The sequence below is a fragment of the Elephantulus edwardii genome, unplaced genomic scaffold (assembly GCF_000299155.1).
Source record: "Elephantulus edwardii isolate Elephantulus edwardi_28Jun2011 unplaced genomic scaffold, EleEdw1.0 scaffold00124, whole genome shotgun sequence".
Lineage (NCBI taxonomy): Eukaryota > Metazoa > Chordata > Mammalia > Macroscelidea > Macroscelididae > Elephantulus > Elephantulus edwardii.
The window spans coordinates 5,834,965-5,856,118 of NW_006399874.1; the positions used below are offsets into that span (position 1 = coordinate 5,834,965).

Here is a 21,154-nt window from a genome sequence, read left to right on the forward strand (position 1 = left end):
ATATATATATACACACACATATATATGCTACACACATATATATTGAGCATAAGGAAGCTGATTAAAAAATCTTGGAGTTATGTATGTTATTGTTTAGTTGCAGAAAAATGTTAACTCTGAACAGACTAAAATAGTTTAAAACTGGGGCAGCAGAAAGGAAGGAGAATGGAGGAAAATGTGCAAAAATGAATGAAAATCCAAATTGTTAAAATAACAATAAATATATAAATTAAAATAGTTTAAAACTGTCACATTTTTATAAACTAAGCAGAGTTACACTATGTATAACTGTCTTCACAATTCCAATAATCAAGTTTAAAAGGGTTAGACTTTAGCTTACTATTTTTGTCTGTTCTGAAGAATAGAAAGAATTTCAAAGAAACAAGCATAGGTATAATACATGTCTTTTCATAACAAGTTTAACTTCTTGCCACTTACTATCTAAAAATATGATTTTTAAATATAAAACTATGGCTATAAATAAATATAAATCAATGGTCACTAAAAGTTATTTTGCATTATATACTGTATCTTTTGGCAAAAACTAATATAACCCTAAAAAAAAATAAATCTGTAATTCCCAAAACGTAGCACTGCTCTAAACAAACACCTGTTGTTGTTGAGTACTATCACTATGAAACTGGCTCATAACTGATCCTCCAGCGGGTTTTCAGAGGCAGTTAATCACATGGGAAGAGACTGTCCGCCCTTCTCCTGTGGAGCAGCTGGTGGATTTGAACTGCATGCCTTCGGGACTGCAGTGCAGTTTCTTAACACTAGGCCACCATAGCTCCCTAAACAAACAGTTACTACTTCTAAATCAACTGTATTCAAGCTTTAATTTGTTGAAGGTGTGGATGAGTTTAAATAAGCGTACAATAAATGTCTTTGTATAATATTTTTGGAGACACTATAACAGCATTAGGTGCTAACTTCAGCTTCAAAGAGCAAATGCAGAGAGAAAGCTTAATAAACTCTGTCAGCATTTCATAATTTAAAATTAATGGCTGAATTAAGACACTAGCCTTCTCATCCTCGAGTGATAAAGTTAAAAGAATTGTTCTGAGAGAATCTTGGAAGAAAAAACCAGGGGTTCATTTTTTCCCCTTTTATAATTAAAGAATTACTTGGTTATAAGTAATGTAAATTTGGCACAAAATATTCTTTTGATTTCCCAAACCATATATTCAGCTCCTGTCTTAGTTAGCTTTTCATGGTAAATGGTTACCTCTTCCTCTTCCAGTCTCTTCAGTGAGTCACCAGCAAATTTAATATACTGTGTCATCAGGGTGACTAGAGCAGTATACCGGGTCCTCAGGTCCATGAACTAGACATAAAAATAATACATTTTAGTTGTCTCAACAAATTTATTGAATTCTGAGTAAAAATTCTAATACTAATGAGGATTTGAGATAATAAAGCATACAAATCTGCGACAACAAATGGTAATTGAATGTAAATGAGTTTATTACTATAATGCAACCACCTTAATTGTCATATACTGTCTAAACTTAATAAAAACTACACAGATTATCCTCTGCAATTAAGAACCATGTTTGACTAGATTGTAAAACAGATTTTCCTTTCCTTCCTTATCCCCCTCTTTTTGTCTCCCTGCCCTTCCGTTCCCTCATTTCTCTCATATTTTCATTACCTCTTGAATGATGAGATCTGATGAACTCTGCATTCTCCGGCGCTTCACAGGAGATTTTTGCTGTGAATCTACCATGGCGCGGTAGGTCATTGTCTGCAATTCGTAGTCCTACATAAAGAAGTCAGTAAGAGGAATTCAAGCAAAGCAATGGAACTTGGTTCTAAAGTGATTCAACACAGAACTGAATGAAACCGAGCCTAGCTTCCCTGAAAAACTGTTAATAAAGTAACCACTACATAATTACATTTGTTTTGGAATCTATGCAGCCTTAAAGAAGTTTCCAAGGTGGTGATAAAACCTTTAGGGTGAATGGGAAGGATCTGGATGAAAAGACAGGGTAAAGAAAGGCAAAGTCCAATGGTGATTAATTTTATAAAACATAATGCATGAATATGTTTGCATGAAACACAGTGTGAATGAAGAATAGTGTGAAACACAGTGTATACAAACTTTTAAAGTAAATCAATGAAAAAAACACACAACAAAACAAAAAACCTCCCTTTGATCAGAAAAAATCCCTAGTCTATAAGCATTCAGAGATATTTCTTACAACTTTTTAATTACAATTAGCCTCCCCTTTCCCCAAGCTTATCACTGGAGACGGCTAAAAATTAGAAGCTACTAATAATGAATTCAAAATCATGAGAAATTTTCCCTAAATTAAAAATATAATATTCTTCTGTGGAATATTTCAACAATATTAAGTAAAAAATAAAAAAGGAGAGAGAGAGAAAAAAAAAGTGAATGGAGGCGAAATCTGGAGCTACATATTTTTCCAGATTGGGAAAGTGAGTAGGAGAGGAGAGGCAGGAATGACTGAAAAATCTTGGTGCTGTCATATTACTCGGATCTCACAGAATTAGAGGTTAATTGTCAAGTAAGGTTCAATGGGGATGATCTCTATTTAACTTTTTACACTAAGGTAAAAGATTTGCAGACGTTTCAAAATACACTGTAGAAGGACATATCTAAATGTTGAATTAAATTAAATACCAGTACTGCAGTCTTCTTACCTTCACTGTTGTTGAGTATTGTTCTGCGTATTTTTGACACTCATCCATTTTACTCTGTTTCATTTCTATTTCTGACACCAGCATCTATAAAGCACACAGTTAATAAGAAAAATAAAACAACAGAGTAGAACCCCTTGTACAGGACCTACTAGAGATGCTCAAAAACTTTCACTCATATACTAAAATTTAATAGTATAGCTTCTCAGTCTTTTTATCTTAATTTTAACTTGCCTTGTGGCAAGTGACAAACTTTTCAGTTAAGTCACTCTCATGGAGCTTCCAAAGCAGACAACACAAAACTCCAGACTTCCTCTCTCAATTTCATGATTAAAATAAAATAACCCACTGGGCTTTAAAGATGAAATAAAATTTGCAAGACATTCAGCTCTCTATCAGTTGTGGCTGCTTAATTTTCTATCACTAACAACTGTTTCTATTTAAGATCCCACAAAACTATTGTAAACAGTCTACTACTGCAGAAATCAAAGAGATTTACATACCTATAATTAAATTATCATTATTAATTTGAAAAGAGTTCTTAATGCTTTCAAAAATAATGTCTACAATTAGACATTAAATACCAATTAGATATATCAAAATAAGTTATGATACAGATGCAGGTTATAAACTTTTAACATTTGTGATTTATTCTTCATATACATCACATATTATTGTTGTGTGCTGCCAACTCTCCTAGGACTCATAGCAGCCTTAAATAACAGATCTGAACCTTGTCCTATCCTGCACAGTCTTCATGATCTATGACATGCTCATTTGTGTAGTCACTGTGTCAACCCATCTTGTTGAGGGTCTTCCTGTGACCCTCCACCTTTCCCAGCATGATGTCTTTTTCCAATGACTGGTCACTCTTGACAACACATCCAAAGTACGTGAGACAACATTTTACCATCTTTGCTTCTAAGAAGAAACACGTTGGATGCCCATCCTCCAACACAGATTTGGTTGTTCTTTTGGATGTCTATATGATATTTGGTACTTTGTACCAACACCACAACATAAAGGGGGAAACAATAATTTTCCTATCAAGATTGATTGCGTGTTTGTAGTATGTTGTTGTTTGTTACTATGTGCTATGGAGTCGCTTGTGACTCATAATGACCCTTTGTACAAGAGCCCTAAACACCGTTCTATCCTGTGCCAACCTTGCCATCTCAAACACACTCATTCCCACCACTGCACTGACAGAATCAATACATCTCATTGAGGGTATTCCTCTCCTGTGCCATCCCTCCACTCTCCCAAACATGATGTCCCTCTCCAAGGACCAGTCCCTCCTTGCAACATGCCCAAAGTATGTCAGACGAAGCTTCAGAATCCTTGACTCCAGAATCCTCTGTCCTCTCCAGGACAAACTTGTTTGTTTTCGTAGCCATCCATGGTATATTCAACACTCTTCTCCAGCACCACAGCTCAAAAGCATCAATTCTCTTTCTATCATCCTTAGTCACTGTCCAACTCTCTGATGCATAGCATGTAACTGCGAAAACTATAGCCCAGATCAAGCATACCTTAGTGTCCAGCCTGACACCGTTGCTCTTCAGTACTCTTGAGAGGTCCCTCACAGCTGACTTTCCCAATGCAATTTGTTTCTTGATCTCCTTGCTGCTGTTACCAAGAGTGCTGACTGTGGAGCCAAGTAAACTAAAACTATTCACTATCTCAATCTCTTCACCAGGCATACTGATGCTGCCAATTGGCCCAGTGGTGAGAATCTTTTGTTTTCTTGATGTTGAGCTTCAATCCATATTAAAGGCTGCAGTCCTTGACCTTCTGCAGCAAACTCTTCAGGTCCTCCTCAGTTTCAGCAAGCAGAGTTATGTCATCTGGATAATGCAGATTGTTGATAGATCTTCCCCAGTCCTGATGCCACATTCCTCCTCATACAGCCCAGCATCTCGGATCATCTGTTCTGCATACAGATTGAAAAGGTATGGGGACAAAATACATCCCTGATGGACCCCCTTTTTTATTTTGAACCATGTAGTGTCTCCTTGCTGTTCTGACAACTGCCTCTTGGTCCAAGTATAGGTTTCGCATTAGCACAATCAAATGTTCTGGGATTCCCATTCTTTTCAGAGTCAGCCATAGCTTGTTATGATCCACACAGTCAAAAGCCTTTGCATAGTCAATGAAGCACGGATAGACATTCTTCTGATATTCTCTGCTTTCTGCAAAGATCCACCTAGTATTAGCTATGATATCCCTAGTACCACGACCTCTTCTAAATCCAGCCTGCACAATCTGGCAGTTCTCTGTTGACATACTGCTCCCAACTGTTTTTGGACAATTTTCAGGAGAATCTTGCTTGCATGATATTAAGATATTGTTTGATAATTTCCACACTCTATTGGGTCACCTTTCTTTGGAATGGGAACAAATATAGATCTTTTCCAGTCAGTGGGCCAGCTGGCTGTCCTCCAGATTTCCTGGCACAACTTAGTGAGCACATTCAGGGCAGCGTCTGTTTGTTAAAATATATAAATTGCTATGCCGTCAACTCCTGGAGCCTCTTTAAATACAGAAGGTGGTTCATGCCCACTAGTTGTTGACTTTTTCTCATAACATAGAACAGAAATTATTGACACATTGCCACAAATGACGGCAAATGTGTTTCTAAGCATGGTCGTCAATTTTAAAATTGTGCGGCAACGTGTAACAAATATTTGGCTCAACACTGGCCATATGCAGACAGATTAGTACAAGGAACTCTTACATACCTTCTGCTGATTCAGCTGTGTGGCTAGGGTTTTACTATTTTCAGGCTGATTTTCCTGGATTTTTTTCTGAGTAGTTTCAACTTGTTGGATCCAATCATCTAAAGGATGATAGGAATCTCTGTAGTATTTAAGAGATTTGCCAATGCCTTCTAAGTCTCGTAACCTAAGAGAACAATAAAGAAAGAATTCTTTCCAACAGTACCCAATAAGAAGATGGAGCGTATAGAGAGCAAGGAAGAGATAAAATAATTACAATAAATGCAATGATCACAGCAATAGAAGTGAGTATCAAGAATTCAAGGTGACTTTGGGCTGAATATAAACATTTTGCTCTTGTACCCAACTTGTGCAACTGAGGGCTTCTAATTATTCTAGGGAGTGTTTCGAATCCACCAGATGCTTTGTTGGAGAAAGAGGGCAACCTCCTGCTGTGCCAGTCAGACCTGATTTGACAGCACACAACAAGTGTTAAAAAAACAAAAAAACATTCTACAGACAAGAGTCTAATGTTAAAAGACAGGAAAACTAAAAACTTAAAACCATAATTAAGTAAGCATGTCCTGAATAGACAAATTTCATCAAATATACGTTCAACCTGAAATAATAATAATAATGTTGTTCAGGGAATCCATGAGCTGACATTAAATACCTCAGTCCTTTTAAATTTAACTGCTACTGGATATATTTACTATTTATCTTATAAAGGAGATTGTACATACTTAAACCTAACTTTACTTCTAAAGAATGGTACATTATAAAAGTATTTCACTATTGGTAACATAAACATGAAAATGAATAAAAAATGGTATTATTCCAGTTTTCAGATGAGTTCTACAACCATTCCATTTTGTCTTACTTTCTAATATGTAAAAATTAATTATAGCTCTACAAATGAACACAATTAATTATGGAAGGAAAGAAATTATCTTTTTCACACAGAGATTAAAGCTAAAACTGCACAAAAATTGTACTAACCTGTTGTCAATCTGGACATGAACATTTTGCCATCTTTCCACTAGCTGATCTGCTTTCTCTTTGTGCCAGTCAAAATCAAGGTCCCGTTCTTTATAGGTTTTAAACATTTCATCACTGATGGTTTTTGCTTTCTGCAACTCGTCCTCTAATGCATGGAATATCTCTCTCTTTTCATCCACTTCAGATCTCCATTGCTAAAATACATTAAAAGGTATAAAAATACCTCAACTGAGTCAGCATATTAGTTATCTAACTCTGTATTTCCAACAACTGGAATAAAATCTCATAAAGGAACGAATGCTTTCTATTAAAAAGAACAAAAGGCAGCGAAGTGAATCTTAAGATACTGTCAACATGTGACTAAAAATTTGACCTAAAACCATACTATTTTATGATGTTTATCTCAGAATTGGTATATTCTCTGAATAAATAAATAAGCAAAGCTTATGAAGGTGGCCTACCTTGTTAAGCAAAACCAAAATCTTACTTATTACTGTAAAAATCTAAATCCTATTGTCTAAAAGTTAATGCTGTTGTTGTTAGGTGCCTGATGAATTAAGTATGACTAAGAACAGCCTTATAAATAAAAGATCTGAACACTTTTCTATTTTGCACCATCTTTACATTTCCATCAAGTGTAAGGTCATTTCTGATTTCATTAACAATCAGCTGTGGGCTGGAAGCCTCCTATTTAAGCAATCAGGACCTGGTAGGTGGGCCTTTTTAAAAAAAAGTCAGTTGGGTCCTGCCTGAGGGTGAGTCTACAGCTTGGAGCAGTTGAATTCTTAAGGGTGTGTTTTATTTACTTAGAAAGTTAATGTATGTTTGAGAAAACACTGAGATAACTTCCCAGTTGGTTATAATAAACAGTTTTACATGGTACTTTGTACATAGAAAGAGGTATAGGTAAAAACATTTTTCCACCTTATCTTTTGTTAGATTAATTCATCTGTTTACCTTCTTTACTTTTTCAAATAACTGCCTCTTTTATCAAGTGAATCTATTATAAAACATTTATTGTTAGCTTTATCTCCTACTGGTGACAATATAATTTGACTGACTACATAATTTTGGCTGACTATATAACAATTCAAACATGAAAAAAATCTCCTTAAACATATCTACTAAGAAATTTGTGTATGATATATGACATGGAATATATATAAATACATTGAAAATAAACTAATGTTTGAAAATTAACTAATTTTTAACATCTGAAAAGCTGAAGTGCATGCTAGAAAAACTCTTAAAAATATAATCTTGAAAAACAACTAAAGGTAAGTATCAAACCTTTAAAGTACTTATGAGATTCTCAATATTATTCTTGTCAGCTATAACTGCTTCTTCTTCACACAGTTTGGTTTCATAGAGTTTTACAAGGGATTCTGCAGCTTGAGTGTTTTTTAACACCAAATTTACAGTTTTCAACCTAAAAAAAAAAAAGGAGGGGAAGGTCAAATAGTAGTTTCAGCACAGAACAATAACAATACTAGGTAAATGTTTGGTGGAGTTTTTTCCCTCTAAGATACATTTATTCCTATTATGTATCTTTTTATGGCACATGGTGCTAACATTTTCTTAATTTTGGTATATAACACTGTCTTCTTAATAGGTATCTGCCCAAAACAACAACAACCAAAAAAAAAAAGCAAGGGATGTTTTACTTTCAAACTATGACTAAGACAGTTTACTTTCAAACTATGATTCATCTGCATTTGACAGGAAAGTTCTGAAGGCTGTAACATCTAAGCTATCAAAACTAACTGCAAAACATAGAAGATAAACACATAGCATACAAATTTCTAAGGCACATTTCTTTTCAGCACTAAATATTAAATATTCACAGAAACTCTTAACATAGTTTTTATTAAGGCAAAATAAAATACAAGGTCTATGTTAATAAGAGTGAATCTTTTAAAAATTATCAGCTATTACATACTTATCTATGTAGGTGGCAGACATGGAGTAGACTTGGTTCATGTTCTGGACGACCATGCTCAGCTCAGATCGTAATGTAGGAACTGATGGAGAGGCTGCTGCTTGGCTGAAAAACTCTTCACATTTATTTGTGATTGTTCCCAAGTCATCTTTAAGTCGCTCCAACTCTTTCTTTAGTTTCTATAAAATGAAGAAAAGCATTAAGTATGGGGACTAATAGGCTTAATCCCCCATGGAGTGTCTTCTTTAAAATAAAAAACACATTTTACATTACCATCATTGACAAGTACTACATATTCTTGATTTTTTTTTTCTTTATCAAAGAAAATTAAATCATGGGATTCAAGCCTTATTACTTTTACCTCCTTAAGCCTAAGCATCGAACAGTAAAGGTATTTAATGAATGTATAATGACTTCCTCTGTGAGAAACAAATAATCATAAAAAGTAGGAGGGATAAGTTCCTGTGTTTGCCTAAGTCAGAGGTAGAACATCTGAACTACAGAGTCATTGCTCACAATCAGCAGTAATAATTAGAGTTCTCAAGGTAACCACTGTGCAAAGCAGACTATTTAAGAAGTTATAGGAGTTGATACTTAAGGTTATAAAACCAAAAGTACCAATTAATTGCACTGGGAAAAAAAATCTGTGATCAGGGGCCTCTCCAGAGTACTGAGAAGCAATGGTGTCAGTCTAGAGACTAAGGTGTGCCTAATTCAGACCATGGTCTCTATACTTGCTATGCATCAGAGAGCTGGACAATGACTAAGGATGACAGAAGATTAATTGATGCCTTTGACTTGTGGTCCTGGAGAGGAGTATTTAAAATACCATGGACCACTAAGAGAACAAACAGGTCTGTTTAGAGAGGGTGAAACCAAGTTCTTCGATGGAAGCTAGGATTTTAAAGCTCTGTCTCACATACTTGGGGAATGTGGCCAGGAGGGGACCAATCCTTGAAGAAGGACATCTTCCTTGGAAAGGTGGAGGGACAGAGCAGGAGAGAAAGAGCCCAGATGAGATAAAATAATTGGGGCAATGGGGGTTGGCATATCGGAATCAGTGAGACTGGCTCAGGACAGAGGAGGCTTCAGAGCTGTTGTACATAGGTTCATGATGGGTGAGATGCCACATAACCACCACCATCACCATCATCAAATAATTTGTCACAGAGTCAATTCCAACATGTAGGTGATCTCATGTGTTTCAGATCAGAGCTGTGTTCTAAAGGGCTGCCAATCTTTTGGAAGACTACCAGGGCTTTTCTTTTGAGGTATCTCTGAGTGATCCTGAACCGTTAACCCTTTGGTCAACAGTCAAGTATTTAACCATCTGTGCCATTCAAGTAATCCTAAAGATCATTAAGAGGGTAAATTATCTTTATTTTCCCCAAACACATTTTTCATTCTCACCTCCTGCTCTGTAATCCTGAACACGCTTTCATGCAAGTCATCCCTTTCCAGTGGAGTTCGGATCTGACGGATCAAGCGATCTTCGCAGTTTTCTAATCGAAGTCTAATATTTCGAACTTCAGAGATGTACAGATTATACACTGATTCTTCCTGCTCCTCTGTGAAAGGAAACATCATGTTTAGAAAATATCTTCTATCTTCTGGGTGTTGTTTTCATGTTTTGGTACAGCAGTTTTACACTTTACAAGGATGGGGAGATAGTCACCCACATTTGCATTAGCTTTTATCATCATAAATCCATCCTAATGACATTAACACTGTGGGCATTACAATTTATTTAAGTACTAATAAAATTTCCTTAATGCTGTCTGAAGTAGAAATTTCTGATTTAAGATATGTCAGGGAAGTTATGGTTTGCTCTATTTTGGGTTTCATGTAGGAAGAACTTTATTTTTGATTAATTATAAATTAAATATTAAAGCCTTAAAAATAAATAGTGACTAAGAATGTGCTAATGTTTACTGTCTTAAAATACAAAATGTTGTTGCTAAAATGTTTGTCAGCAAGTGCTATCAATAAAGTTCAGAATACAATTTCTTTTCAGTAAAATTTAATGAGACAAATTTGTTGCTTTAACACTGTATAAAACTATTGTTATACTGGAAGATAATGAAACCTATGAATCATAATTCTGAACATTGTACTTCTTGTTGTTAAGTGCCTTCAAGTCATAAATGACCCTACGAACGAAAGACCTGAACACATGTATAAATTTAATCATTTCTCCAAGTTTACAGTTTCTGGAGGCAAGCTATATTGGAAGTGGATGCCACTCCTAAAAATTTTGCAAATGTAGCAAGAATTCATTATTTGTCAAATTAATTGATGGGACATCTATTTAGCAATTCTTTATTTTTTAAATGAAAGAATCCTTCATGTTTCATATTTCACCTGAAATATACACTGAATGCTCCAGTAACTCATCTATGTATCATAGACTGAAGGACATATATGTAAGACTGCCATTATCAGTGAGAGCAGAAATTACCATGTGCTAAATACTTAACAGAAAGAAAAAAAAATCCCACATATTACCTCTTTCTGCGGATTTCAGAAGTTCTTGATAGTACTGCTTACAGACATTAACCTCCTTTTCCAGTTGTGTTATATCGGAGCCTGAAAATACTTGGGATTCCTGGCTATCTTCCAGGAAATCTTCAAAGCGAGACTGTAGATTACTGAGAACTTGCTGGTGTTCACCAGGTAGCATTGTCTTTATCTAAAGAGCCAAGATCCAGGTCATTAAGTAATTATAGACCTAAGGCTTAAATTCACTAAAGTAGATTTCACTTTGGTCACATGACATATGTGAAATTAAGTTCTTTCCTATTAGTAATTTTAGCTTTAAATGACAAGGAAAGCCAAGTCTGTAAAATCTAATAAGTGAAATCAACCATAAGTAATGCTCAGTGTAAAATATTATGTCTTGAAGCATAATGTGAATGAATGTGAAAAATATTTAAAGATATAGAAAAATATGTCTTCTTTCCTTATGAGAATGTAAGTAAGCACTGAATAATATTCATGATATATAGATTTGCCTAATTCTCACAAAGCACCATATATATATATATATATAGCCGGAATAGAACAATTATTTACTGAATGAATGAATATAAGCAAAGATCTCCTGGGCTTCATCATTTTCCACAGCAGGCAGAACTCTACCCCACATGACAAGGCACCCCACTGGGTTGATATATCACCACATACTTACTGAAGCCACATTGCTAGCTCGAATTCTATCGATTTCATTGACAAGATAATGCCAGGATACTACACTCTTCATGTTTATGTGAGATTCATGCCAGAGAGTCAGGACGTTTTGATACTGTTGCTCAATTCTGAAATATGTGAAAGAAAACACAGATGTTTGGATACTGTTGCTCAATTCTAAAATATGTGAAAGGAAACATGGACTATTTTCAGTAACTCTGCAAACATATTACAAGATTTCACACTTGCTAAAAGCTTTGGTTGATCTGTGGGTCTGTGACAAAAAATGTGTTGTTCCTTTAATCCCAAGTTGCCATCAAGTCAACTCTGACTCCTAAGGACCCCAATGCGTGTAAGAAAAGAACTGTGTTCCACAGGGTTTCCAACAACTGTCGTTTTTCCAAAGCAGGTCACCAAACCTTTCTGCCATTGTACATCTGAGCCCCTCCGGTAGTTAAGCCAACCTTTTAAAGAGGCCACCCAAAATGAGTTCTATGCTTTCAGCTTCAAAAACATACCTGTTTGCAAAGTCAACTGCTTCCTTGTTTGGTGGAGGAACTGTGAAACACACAGACGGCACCATTGCCTCATTCCCTGTAGGGCTAATCACCTTCCATTTAGCGCGATGAGAGTTATTTGCCAGGACACATTCATCATCTTTGAAAATAGTTATCTGGTATCAAACAAACAAACAAACAAAACCCAGAAAAAACAAATTAGGTCACTGTTCACAAATCTTTCTCCATACCCAAAAGTGGGATGTTTCTGTTTGTGAATTTAATTTTTTGAGTAGGAAAAACTTTTTATCACTAATAAAAGTAATACGATCCTATAAAAAATTATACATATATATACACACACACATAAAAGGGCTCTCTTTTGGCTTAGTGGGAAAGAGTTCCACTGTCAAACCCAAAGGTATACAGTTTGAATTCACCAATTCACTTGTAGGAGAGTGATAGAAGTCTCATCCCATGTGATTTACAGCTTCTGAAAACCACTGAGGATCTGCTATGAGGTGGTTCCAACATGACAGTAAATAAAAAGAACACATCACACACACACACACACACACACACACACACGAGAGCTCAAGTGACTGACTGGCAAGGAGCTGCAAAGCCAACCGACAGACAGGTGATCATCAGCTGCTTCACAGGATCAAGATATGCAATCTCCTTCCAATGCAATTTACTGCCTCTGAAACCCTCTGTAGGGCCAGCTATGAATCAGTTCTGACTCAACAGCATATAACGGTAACTATATAAGCACATATCTTATACACATATCTAAATACACACATACATTCACAAATGTCTACATGAATGATGACAAAAATGAGCTCGTTTCTAGGAGTTGCAGGTACCTCAATTTGTCTGTAATCGCAGATCGCTTTTATTGAAATAGATGTTTTGAGTAGACAGTCGGGATTCCTTGGCTTCAGTTGAACTATGGTTTTGGCTCTCCCCATGAGGCTTGCAACTGTGCTTTTGTACTGCAGAAGTTCTTCTTTCTCCTCCTGAGCGATAATAAAAAGGGATTTTTAAGACACGTAAGATTTATACATTCTATTCCCTCAAGACTTCATACAAATGAAACTTTGTCAGAGAAGCCTTCCCAGGGTGGCCTGGTCATCCATATCTGGCACAGAAGCACCAGGAGGATAGGGATTCATGTCTGTTTTGTTTGGTATTGCCAAACAAAAAAGTGCCTTGCATATAGAAAGAGTCTACAAATGTTTGTAGAATGAATGAACACACACACACACACACACACACACACCACTTAAAAAGAATAAGTCAGATGAAAGCATTTTGCTGAATTTGTTACCAGAAACTGAGTCTTTAAATGCTTAAATGAACAAAGTAGAAAACTATCAAAAGGACTAATGAAGGAAGGTCTGCTTATGTGAAAACAGTAAAACCTCTAATCTGATGACCAGTGTGCGGGAAGCACACAGGTTTCCGTCCTCGTACCATTGATTCCTGAACGAGGTCTTCGAGTTTGTGGATGCCGCTCGATCGATCACAGCTATACTTCCGCTGAATGGCATCTTTCAGATTCCTTAAGTAATCGGTAGCTTCTTTGGCATCACTGAAAAACTACACAAAGACAAAAACCCAGCTGTGAGGGTATTTTCAGTGGCATTCAAGCAGAGAGATGTCATTTTCAAGTGTTATGGTGTGTGTGTGAAGCCAGAAAAAACAACACACAAGATAACATGCTAATCACACCCTGCCTTGGATCAAATGATGAGTCTTGAACTTTGAATTAGGAATTAATATTAAGTATCCGAAGTTTACATCTATACTGCACTTTGGTTGCAGACCTCTTTTACTTCAGGATACAACTAATTTTTAAATCAGATGGACTTCAAAGAATACTTCTGAAGAACATGAAGAGTTTATCTAGTGTTATGTCAGTAATGAAAACATTTCCTTAATAGCACATTTACTTGTGAAGGTGTTCTGAGAGTTTCAAGGAGTTATTAAAGGACTTCTCCTTTAACAGTATGCTACAGTGTATCCTATGGGGCATGAACTAACTGCTACATCCTACAAAAAAAAATATCTCCATAAATCTCAGAAATATCCACATCACATTAATGTCGATGTAGCTAAAATCATGACAGTCTTTTCTGCACTACAGCCAGCCCACTTTCCAAAGTCACCTTTGGAACTGCAACTGCAGTTTTATTTGTATACCTCGAAATAGGCTGTGTTCTCCTTGATGTGCTGCTCCACACACTGGCACAGCTGTAAGATCCAGCTCCACTGTGTCTGCATCGCTGCTTTGTAGGCCTGAACAGTAACACAGAGTCATCACTAACTTGCTGGAGAGAAACAGGGTATGCACAGAGCCATGGGGTTGATGCTTTTAAAGCGCAGAAAGTGAAACTGATTTTAACAGAGCAAGACTTGAAAGTCAGAAAAGAAATTCAACCCCAAAGATTCTCACTTGCACAAATAGACTATAGTTTTAGTATGACATTTTTTTAAGTTGTTCAACTCACTTCTTTCAAACTGCCATTTTTTTTCAATTTCTTCTTAAAATATATGACTGTAAAATACATTAACTCTGGTTAGTTTTCCTGATCAAAAAGAATTAAAACTGGAAATGGATGCAAGCTATTCCTTTCATTTAGGAAACCAATTCTTCAATCCATCCCATCCTAAGCCTTACAGCAACTTTGTAGAATCCTCAAGTATGCTCTCTTCCATAGAGTTTTCCCTTTATCTTCCTACTCTTTGATGTTTGAATATTAATTGATCATAAGTTTGAGTTTTGAGTTGAAAAGATCCTCAAATACACCTCCTAACATAGATAGATATACATAACTTTCTAGTTTCTCTCTTCATTTTTTGCTTCTAAAGCCAGACACAGAGAACTCCCAAGGAGGAAAAAACACATTAGGATGTTTTGGGTTTTTTTTTTTTTTGTCATAAAAGAATTCCAGGGGCCTATAGTGTTGAGTCTAAAAATTACAGAAATATTCAAAACTTTGTAGAGTTTTTTGGGTTTTTTAAACATTTAACTTGAACTTCACGGGCTTCCAGCAGAGGGTGCTCCAGATGTTTCAATGTTGCCTTCAGTTAACATCTGGGATTTGAAAAAGTCATTCCCCTTGTGTTTCGCTCAGGCAGGGTTTTGGGAAACAATGCACAAAACAGCACTCGAAATTTGGAAACATACAATGATTACACTGCCATTTCTGTCAAACTAAGCTACTTTAAGTAAACTAGTAATAAAAGACCTTGTATGCATTGTTAGATAATTAGTTTCATTTCATTATAAAATAGGAAACAGTGTTGCTAATTAACCAACTATTTTCTATTTAAACACACAAGATATTGGAAGGTGCCATAAATATGAATATTGTTTCATTTTATCCCTCAAGAATATGATTATTATTTAATTTTATCACTCAAGAATATGAATATTGTTTAATTTTATCCCTCAAGAAATTTTCAATTACAATCATTAACATTATATGAAAGAAATCAGATTCTCATTCAAATTTTGTCATCAAAGTTCTTAACCTGTAATATTTCCTCAATCCTTCTATCTTTCTACTGTAAGAAATATTCTATTTTTAGTCCACTCATTTATGTACACCATACTTCCCTTAATCTTAAAATCTGCATGTAGCATCTTGTAAGAACATAAAATTTTATGTTTATACAAACAAAATAATCTTAGAATTCTTCCTCATGTGGCCCAGAATTTTATTAATCTTTGGAGTCATAACAATTCCCATAAAAACAGACTATCAGATTTCTTTCCTTAACTCTTAAGTGATAAAAGCAATTACTTTCTAAAGCAGAGCTCAAGTTTCTCTTTGGCAAGATAGCATACCTGTCCATATCGCTTATGTAAATTCCTGTGCTCTTCCACATTTAGAAAGTCCCCAAACATTTAGAAAGTCCCCAACTCTACAACTATATTACACATACACACAAGCCTAAAAACTAAACACAGCACCATCAGAAGGGAGGCCTAAGAAGTTCTTTGTCAATGTCTCCACATCAGTATTTGATAGGAGTTACAAAATAGAGGTTCCTGGAGAGTGGAAATTATCTATGCTCCTTTATTAATCTAAGTCTGGTGGTTTGAAATCCCCAGTGGAACCATGTAAAAAAGGCCTGGCAATCCAATGGTAATAGGGACTCTGATGGTGTAGTCCATAGGAGTTGTGCTGTTAACCAAAAGGTGATGCCTCTCTGACAGTTCAAATCCACCACTGTTTTCTCAGGAGAAAGATATGCGGTCTCCTCTCATGCAGTTTACAGCCTCTGAAGACCTGTTGGAGGGTCACGTATGCCTGAGCTCTGACGCAATGTGGATGGGTTTGAGTTTTCTGAGCCTGCTTTCATAATGACTGCATCCAATAAAACTCTATTAAGGAGTATACTCTGTCAACACATAAGGTTTCCTGTAGTCAAAATTTGTTTACCCATCAACAAATGAACGGATAGAGCAGCTCTGGTATATTCACACAATGGAATACTATGCAGCATTGAAAAACAAGGAACTCACGAAATATTATGCAAAATGGATGACCCTGGAGGACATTATGCTGAGTGAAATATCTCAGTCACAAAATGACAAACATTGCATAGAGCCACTGTTGTAAAACGGAACTGACATTAGGTTTTAGGAAAGACAGAGAAGGAGGGGAGGAATGATGTACATTGCATTGAAACAGCTGAGCGAGAGAACTGTTTAAAAGGGATATATGAATAGGTATTATTGTTGTGACAAGAGTCCAGAGTGAAGGCTACACAGTGGAGTGGACTTGGGGATAGGGATTTCATAACAGTGGAAGAGTTTTACTTTTCAAGGAGAAGAGAGAATGGAGGGTTGGGGGTGGACAGGAAGGAAAGTGCAACAACGAATGACTGGAAACCCTGAGTCTCTGTAAACTTTCACTAAAATTAATAAAAACTAAAAAAACTGTAAAAAAAATTTAACAGAAATGAGTTTGAGTTTTTGGTTTTTTGAAGATCCTTGAAAATATGCACCGTACTCTATGAAGCCAAGATAAAATGCTGACCTAACATATTTACAAAAATATTTTGATGTTGCTGTTGCTGAGTACCACAGAGTTTGAAGTAACCCATAGCTGACCCTGCAGTGGGTTTTCAGAGGCAGTTAACTGCATGGGAGTTGACTGCCCATTCTTTTCCCATGGAGCAGCTGGTAGCCTTGAACCATGTGTGCCTTTGGGATTGCAGCACAGCTTCTTGCCACCAGGCCACCAGAGCTCCCTAAAATATATTACAGACAAAATTATTTCATAAAATACTTGTTGAGTGCATAGTACGGATCAAATACTGTATTATGCAGTAAGTATGCATTACTGCTTCTCATCGTCACCACAATATTATTCTTTAGAAGCAAATTTTCTCACTTTAAGTGGAAAAAAAAATGAGGCTTAGGGAAATTATATCATTTTTCAAATGGCATACACCTAATAAGAAGTAAAATAACAAAGTTGTAAAAGCAAGATCCTTTGTCTTTAAAATACCGTACCTGCTCCTCATCACAGACTGGAAGGTAACTTTAGTTAGTCCATGTGATGGGTGACATACTATTACTCATTGCTGAAGTCAAAGCCAACTCCTAGCTGACCTCCCTCTCCCTCAGCGGGTTCTCAGAGGCTAAACTGTACAGAAGACTATCTGTCTTTTGAGCACATAGCCACTGGGGGGTTTGAACCACTAGAGAAATGCCAATTGAGGGTTAGTAGAGCATCTTCCGAAGGACTATGCTACAGAGCTCTCTGGAGCGACACACTGTTGTTGTGGATCACTAAGTCGGAAATGATTAACAGCTGACCTTCCAGTGAGTTTTCAAAGGCAGTAAGTCACACAGGAGGAGGGAGCATATAAAGGATATTTTTCCCCCAAGGAGCAGCTGGTGTACTATAACCATGAGCTTTCAGCTTGGTAACATAGCTCCTTTCCACCAGGCCACCACAGCTCCCTAGAGTAACATATTAGGGAGTCTTCAACCTGAAGTCAAGACTCAGCATGATTTTTTAAAAAACATTTTTTTTAAATCATTCTCTTGTAATAATACATCCATAATTTATATTTTCTATTTATCAGCAATAAGAGACTATAAAGAATAATTTCTTAAAAACACTATCCCGGGGGAGCTCTGGTGGCCTAGTGGCAAGAAGCTGCACTGCAATCCCAGAGGCACACAGTTCAAATCTACCAGATGCTCTGCTGGAGAAGGGGGGGCAATCTCCTCCTGTACCAGTCAGATCCGATTTGACAGTGTGCGCGTGCGCGCGCGCGCACACACACACACACACAAAATAATAAAATTTACAAAAACACACCAAAAAAAACCAAAAAATAACCAAAACCAAAAGCCTTCATCCCAGTTTCTAACATTCCTGACATACCTCAATAGTTAGCCGGGCTGGGTGGTTTTCCAGAAGTAACTGCTCTGCTATGTCCTGAACTGATTTAATATTTTCTTCCTTTTGTTCAAGTTCTCGCATTAACTCCTAATTTAAGAAAGAAAAAAAAATTCAAAAGCACATGAGATAAACATCCAAACCTGAAATACAACTTTGGTATTCAAATTACAAGGGTTGTACTCACAGCATGGTACTCTTTTTTCCGAGATATGTTTGTGTTTCTTTCACTCCAGTCATAAGCAACTTCTTCCTCTTCTTTTTCATTCAACCAAATAAGTTCGTTAGTTGCCCGAGTTACAAAATTATGGAGTGTGTCAAGGTGTCGTTCTTGGTTTCTGGATGTATTCTTTAAGAAGAAAATCATTAAAACAATCACCTCTTTGCCAAGGATTAAAAAAAAAAAGGAAAATAAAGGTTAAAAAAACTTACCAAGAGTTTTGCATATTGACTTTCTAATCTGTGCAACTTCTCTGCATAGGTTAGTTTAAGAGGGGCTGTCATTTGAATCTATAGAAAATACAGGACACCAAAATAAAAAGACACCATGATTATCAATCTTACCAGAATTCTGACTCACACTTATACTGAATTACAGTATCTTTACAGAGCAAAACAATTTTAATGGAAGACAAACTATACACAGATTTTAAATTCACATACCTCACTGAGTTTAGCTTCTTTAAGGCTAGATTCAAACTCTTCAATAGCTCGATGAACATTTTTATGGTTTTCTAAATGGCTTTCAACACTTGGCAAGTCTGACCCCCATTCAGTACGGTCCAACTGCACCTTTAAACAGCAAAATGGTAAGCTCAAAAAGAAACTGACAGCAATGAAGGCTGAGACTACTAGTTAAAGTAAACATCTGTTACCTGCATCTCATCCACCCAGTTCAAAAGGTCCTGAACAAATTTCATGTTTATTTCTTCTTCTGTTAAATTCTGATCCAGCAAAGACGACTTGACGAGGGGTTTTCGGATCTGCATTAACTTGAGCGTTTGCAATGAATTTGTCTCCACTCCTGAGTTGAAATTTGGACCTAATCCTGATGGGAATCCAGGTGTGTAAGCCGGAGTGATGGATGGAGTCAGGCGGGACGTCAGGCCTGAGGACAGGCCTGAGGTCACGCTAGAAGAGGTCAAGGAAGGTGTTAAACTCTGGGTCAACCCTGAGCTCAGACTGGGGTTTAAGGTCTGTGCAAATCCTGAGTTTAAACTTTGAGTGATTCCTGATATCATGAGCTTGGTCTGCTCTGTCGTCAGCAGGCGTCCTTTACTGTACACTGTGGAGCATTCATTCCTTAAGGCCATAATTTCATCACGGAGTTTTGCCACCCTGACAATAAAATTAAAAGGAATATGGTATAATAAAAAGGGGTGCATTTCTTACACCTCTCTTTCTCAAGTGTCATGTGAATATTTTAATTATATAACTATATTGATTATTAATAGCATTATGCATTTGTATGTATCATAAAACTTTATTTTTTTCTATTACCTATCTATGAAGAACACCAGCTTTAAACAAAAGTACACCAGAATTAACGTGATCAACATTTTCAACTGACAAGCATTTAAAACTGTCACATTTCTGTTTCTATGACTATTGTTATTAGTTGCCATGAACTTGATTCTGGCTCATACTGACCCGCCTGTGCGCAGAGAAGAACTGGTCTAAAGGGTTTTCAAGGCTGTCACCTTTCAGAAGAGCACCAGGCTTGCCTTTAAGGTGAGCTCAAACTGTGCCCTCAGCTGGACTCAACCCCCTGTACCACCCAGGGACTGCTCAGTCCATCCTCAGTGCCCAGAAAATGCTTACACTAAAGCAGGCTTCTGAATAAGTAGCACTCTTACCTCTGTACTAACTGATCTGCCTGGTAGTATTTTCCATCAATAAGAACCTGTACATCAATTACATGTTGACGTAAAAGGTTCTCACATTCAAGAATATACGCGGCGATTTCGGCTTCATTCTGGAACTGCAGCCCTGATTCTAATCTTTTAGAATCCTGCGTTAAAAAAAAAAAAATTATCTCCGTGAAACAAAACTAAAAAGCCTCAAAATACAGGAACAAGAGCCCAGGTGGGGTTTCCTTATTTTTCTTTTGTTCATTGTATCACAAGAGAGCAAATATCCATCTGAAAGGAGTATATGATTAGGCATTATATGTATGACAACAATTCAGAACAAAAAGGCAAAGTGAACTGGGGGAGGGAGAAGGGAGAGGGAAGCAGGAAAATCTGCAAACAATTAATGAATTAAAAAAAATAAAACTATTTAAAAAACTAAAATGATCAGCTAAGCAGGCAAAAAGTGGGGGAAAGTAGAAAAGGTATCAGGGTGGAGAAGGAGTGAGGATTCATTAACTATTTTTATGCATAAACAGCTACTACAACTAAAGATGGCTCATTCAGAAACAACAAAAAGATAGCAAATACCAATCACAATCTTTAACAAATTTAAAGTTCAGTAAAGAAGCTATTCTAAGACCCAATCAAATGCTGAGCAAAAGTTTAGCTCCTTCAAATGCACAGTGATCTGACTCCCCCAATCCCAGCAACTCCTCAAAATGAACTTACGGACTGAAGAGCATTCCGGGCAAGTATCAATTTGTCTTCACAGATAACACTGTCCCTCTGAACTCGGTTGGCAATCTGCTGCAACATTTCCAACCTAAAAGAAGAGATAAAATAAGATGAAGCATTCCCCTTAGAA

General features: G+C 36.5%; 1 protein-coding gene across 3 annotated transcripts in view; it reads right to left on the reverse strand.

Annotated features, from left to right (window-relative positions):
• DST (dystonin) overlaps positions 1 to 21,154 on the reverse strand; it is a 674,592-nt gene that overhangs the window by 185,894 nt on the left and 467,544 nt on the right. For all 3 annotated transcript variants that reach the window (XM_006893143.1, XM_006893142.1, XM_006893144.1), the window contains 21 exons: positions 21,019 to 21,112; positions 20,293 to 20,447; positions 19,312 to 19,774; positions 19,100 to 19,228; positions 18,869 to 18,946; positions 18,624 to 18,785; positions 18,422 to 18,526; positions 14,211 to 14,306; positions 13,482 to 13,607; positions 12,872 to 13,024; positions 12,024 to 12,178; positions 11,507 to 11,633; positions 10,825 to 11,008; positions 9,730 to 9,887; positions 8,320 to 8,498; positions 7,671 to 7,809; positions 6,381 to 6,574; positions 5,406 to 5,568; positions 2,668 to 2,751; positions 1,655 to 1,762; positions 1,229 to 1,327 (listed from right to left, as the gene is read on the reverse strand). In XM_006893143.1, coding sequence (XP_006893205.1) covers positions 1,229 to 1,327; positions 1,655 to 1,762; positions 2,668 to 2,751; positions 5,406 to 5,568; positions 6,381 to 6,574; positions 7,671 to 7,809; positions 8,320 to 8,498; positions 9,730 to 9,887; positions 10,825 to 11,008; positions 11,507 to 11,633; positions 12,024 to 12,178; positions 12,872 to 13,024; positions 13,482 to 13,607; positions 14,211 to 14,306; positions 18,422 to 18,526; positions 18,624 to 18,785; positions 18,869 to 18,946; positions 19,100 to 19,228; positions 19,312 to 19,774; positions 20,293 to 20,447; positions 21,019 to 21,112 — 3,151 coding nt within the window. The remainder of the gene's footprint in view (positions 1 to 1,228; positions 1,328 to 1,654; positions 1,763 to 2,667; positions 2,752 to 5,405; positions 5,569 to 6,380; positions 6,575 to 7,670; positions 7,810 to 8,319; positions 8,499 to 9,729; positions 9,888 to 10,824; positions 11,009 to 11,506; positions 11,634 to 12,023; positions 12,179 to 12,871; positions 13,025 to 13,481; positions 13,608 to 14,210; positions 14,307 to 18,421; positions 18,527 to 18,623; positions 18,786 to 18,868; positions 18,947 to 19,099; positions 19,229 to 19,311; positions 19,775 to 20,292; positions 20,448 to 21,018; positions 21,113 to 21,154) is intronic.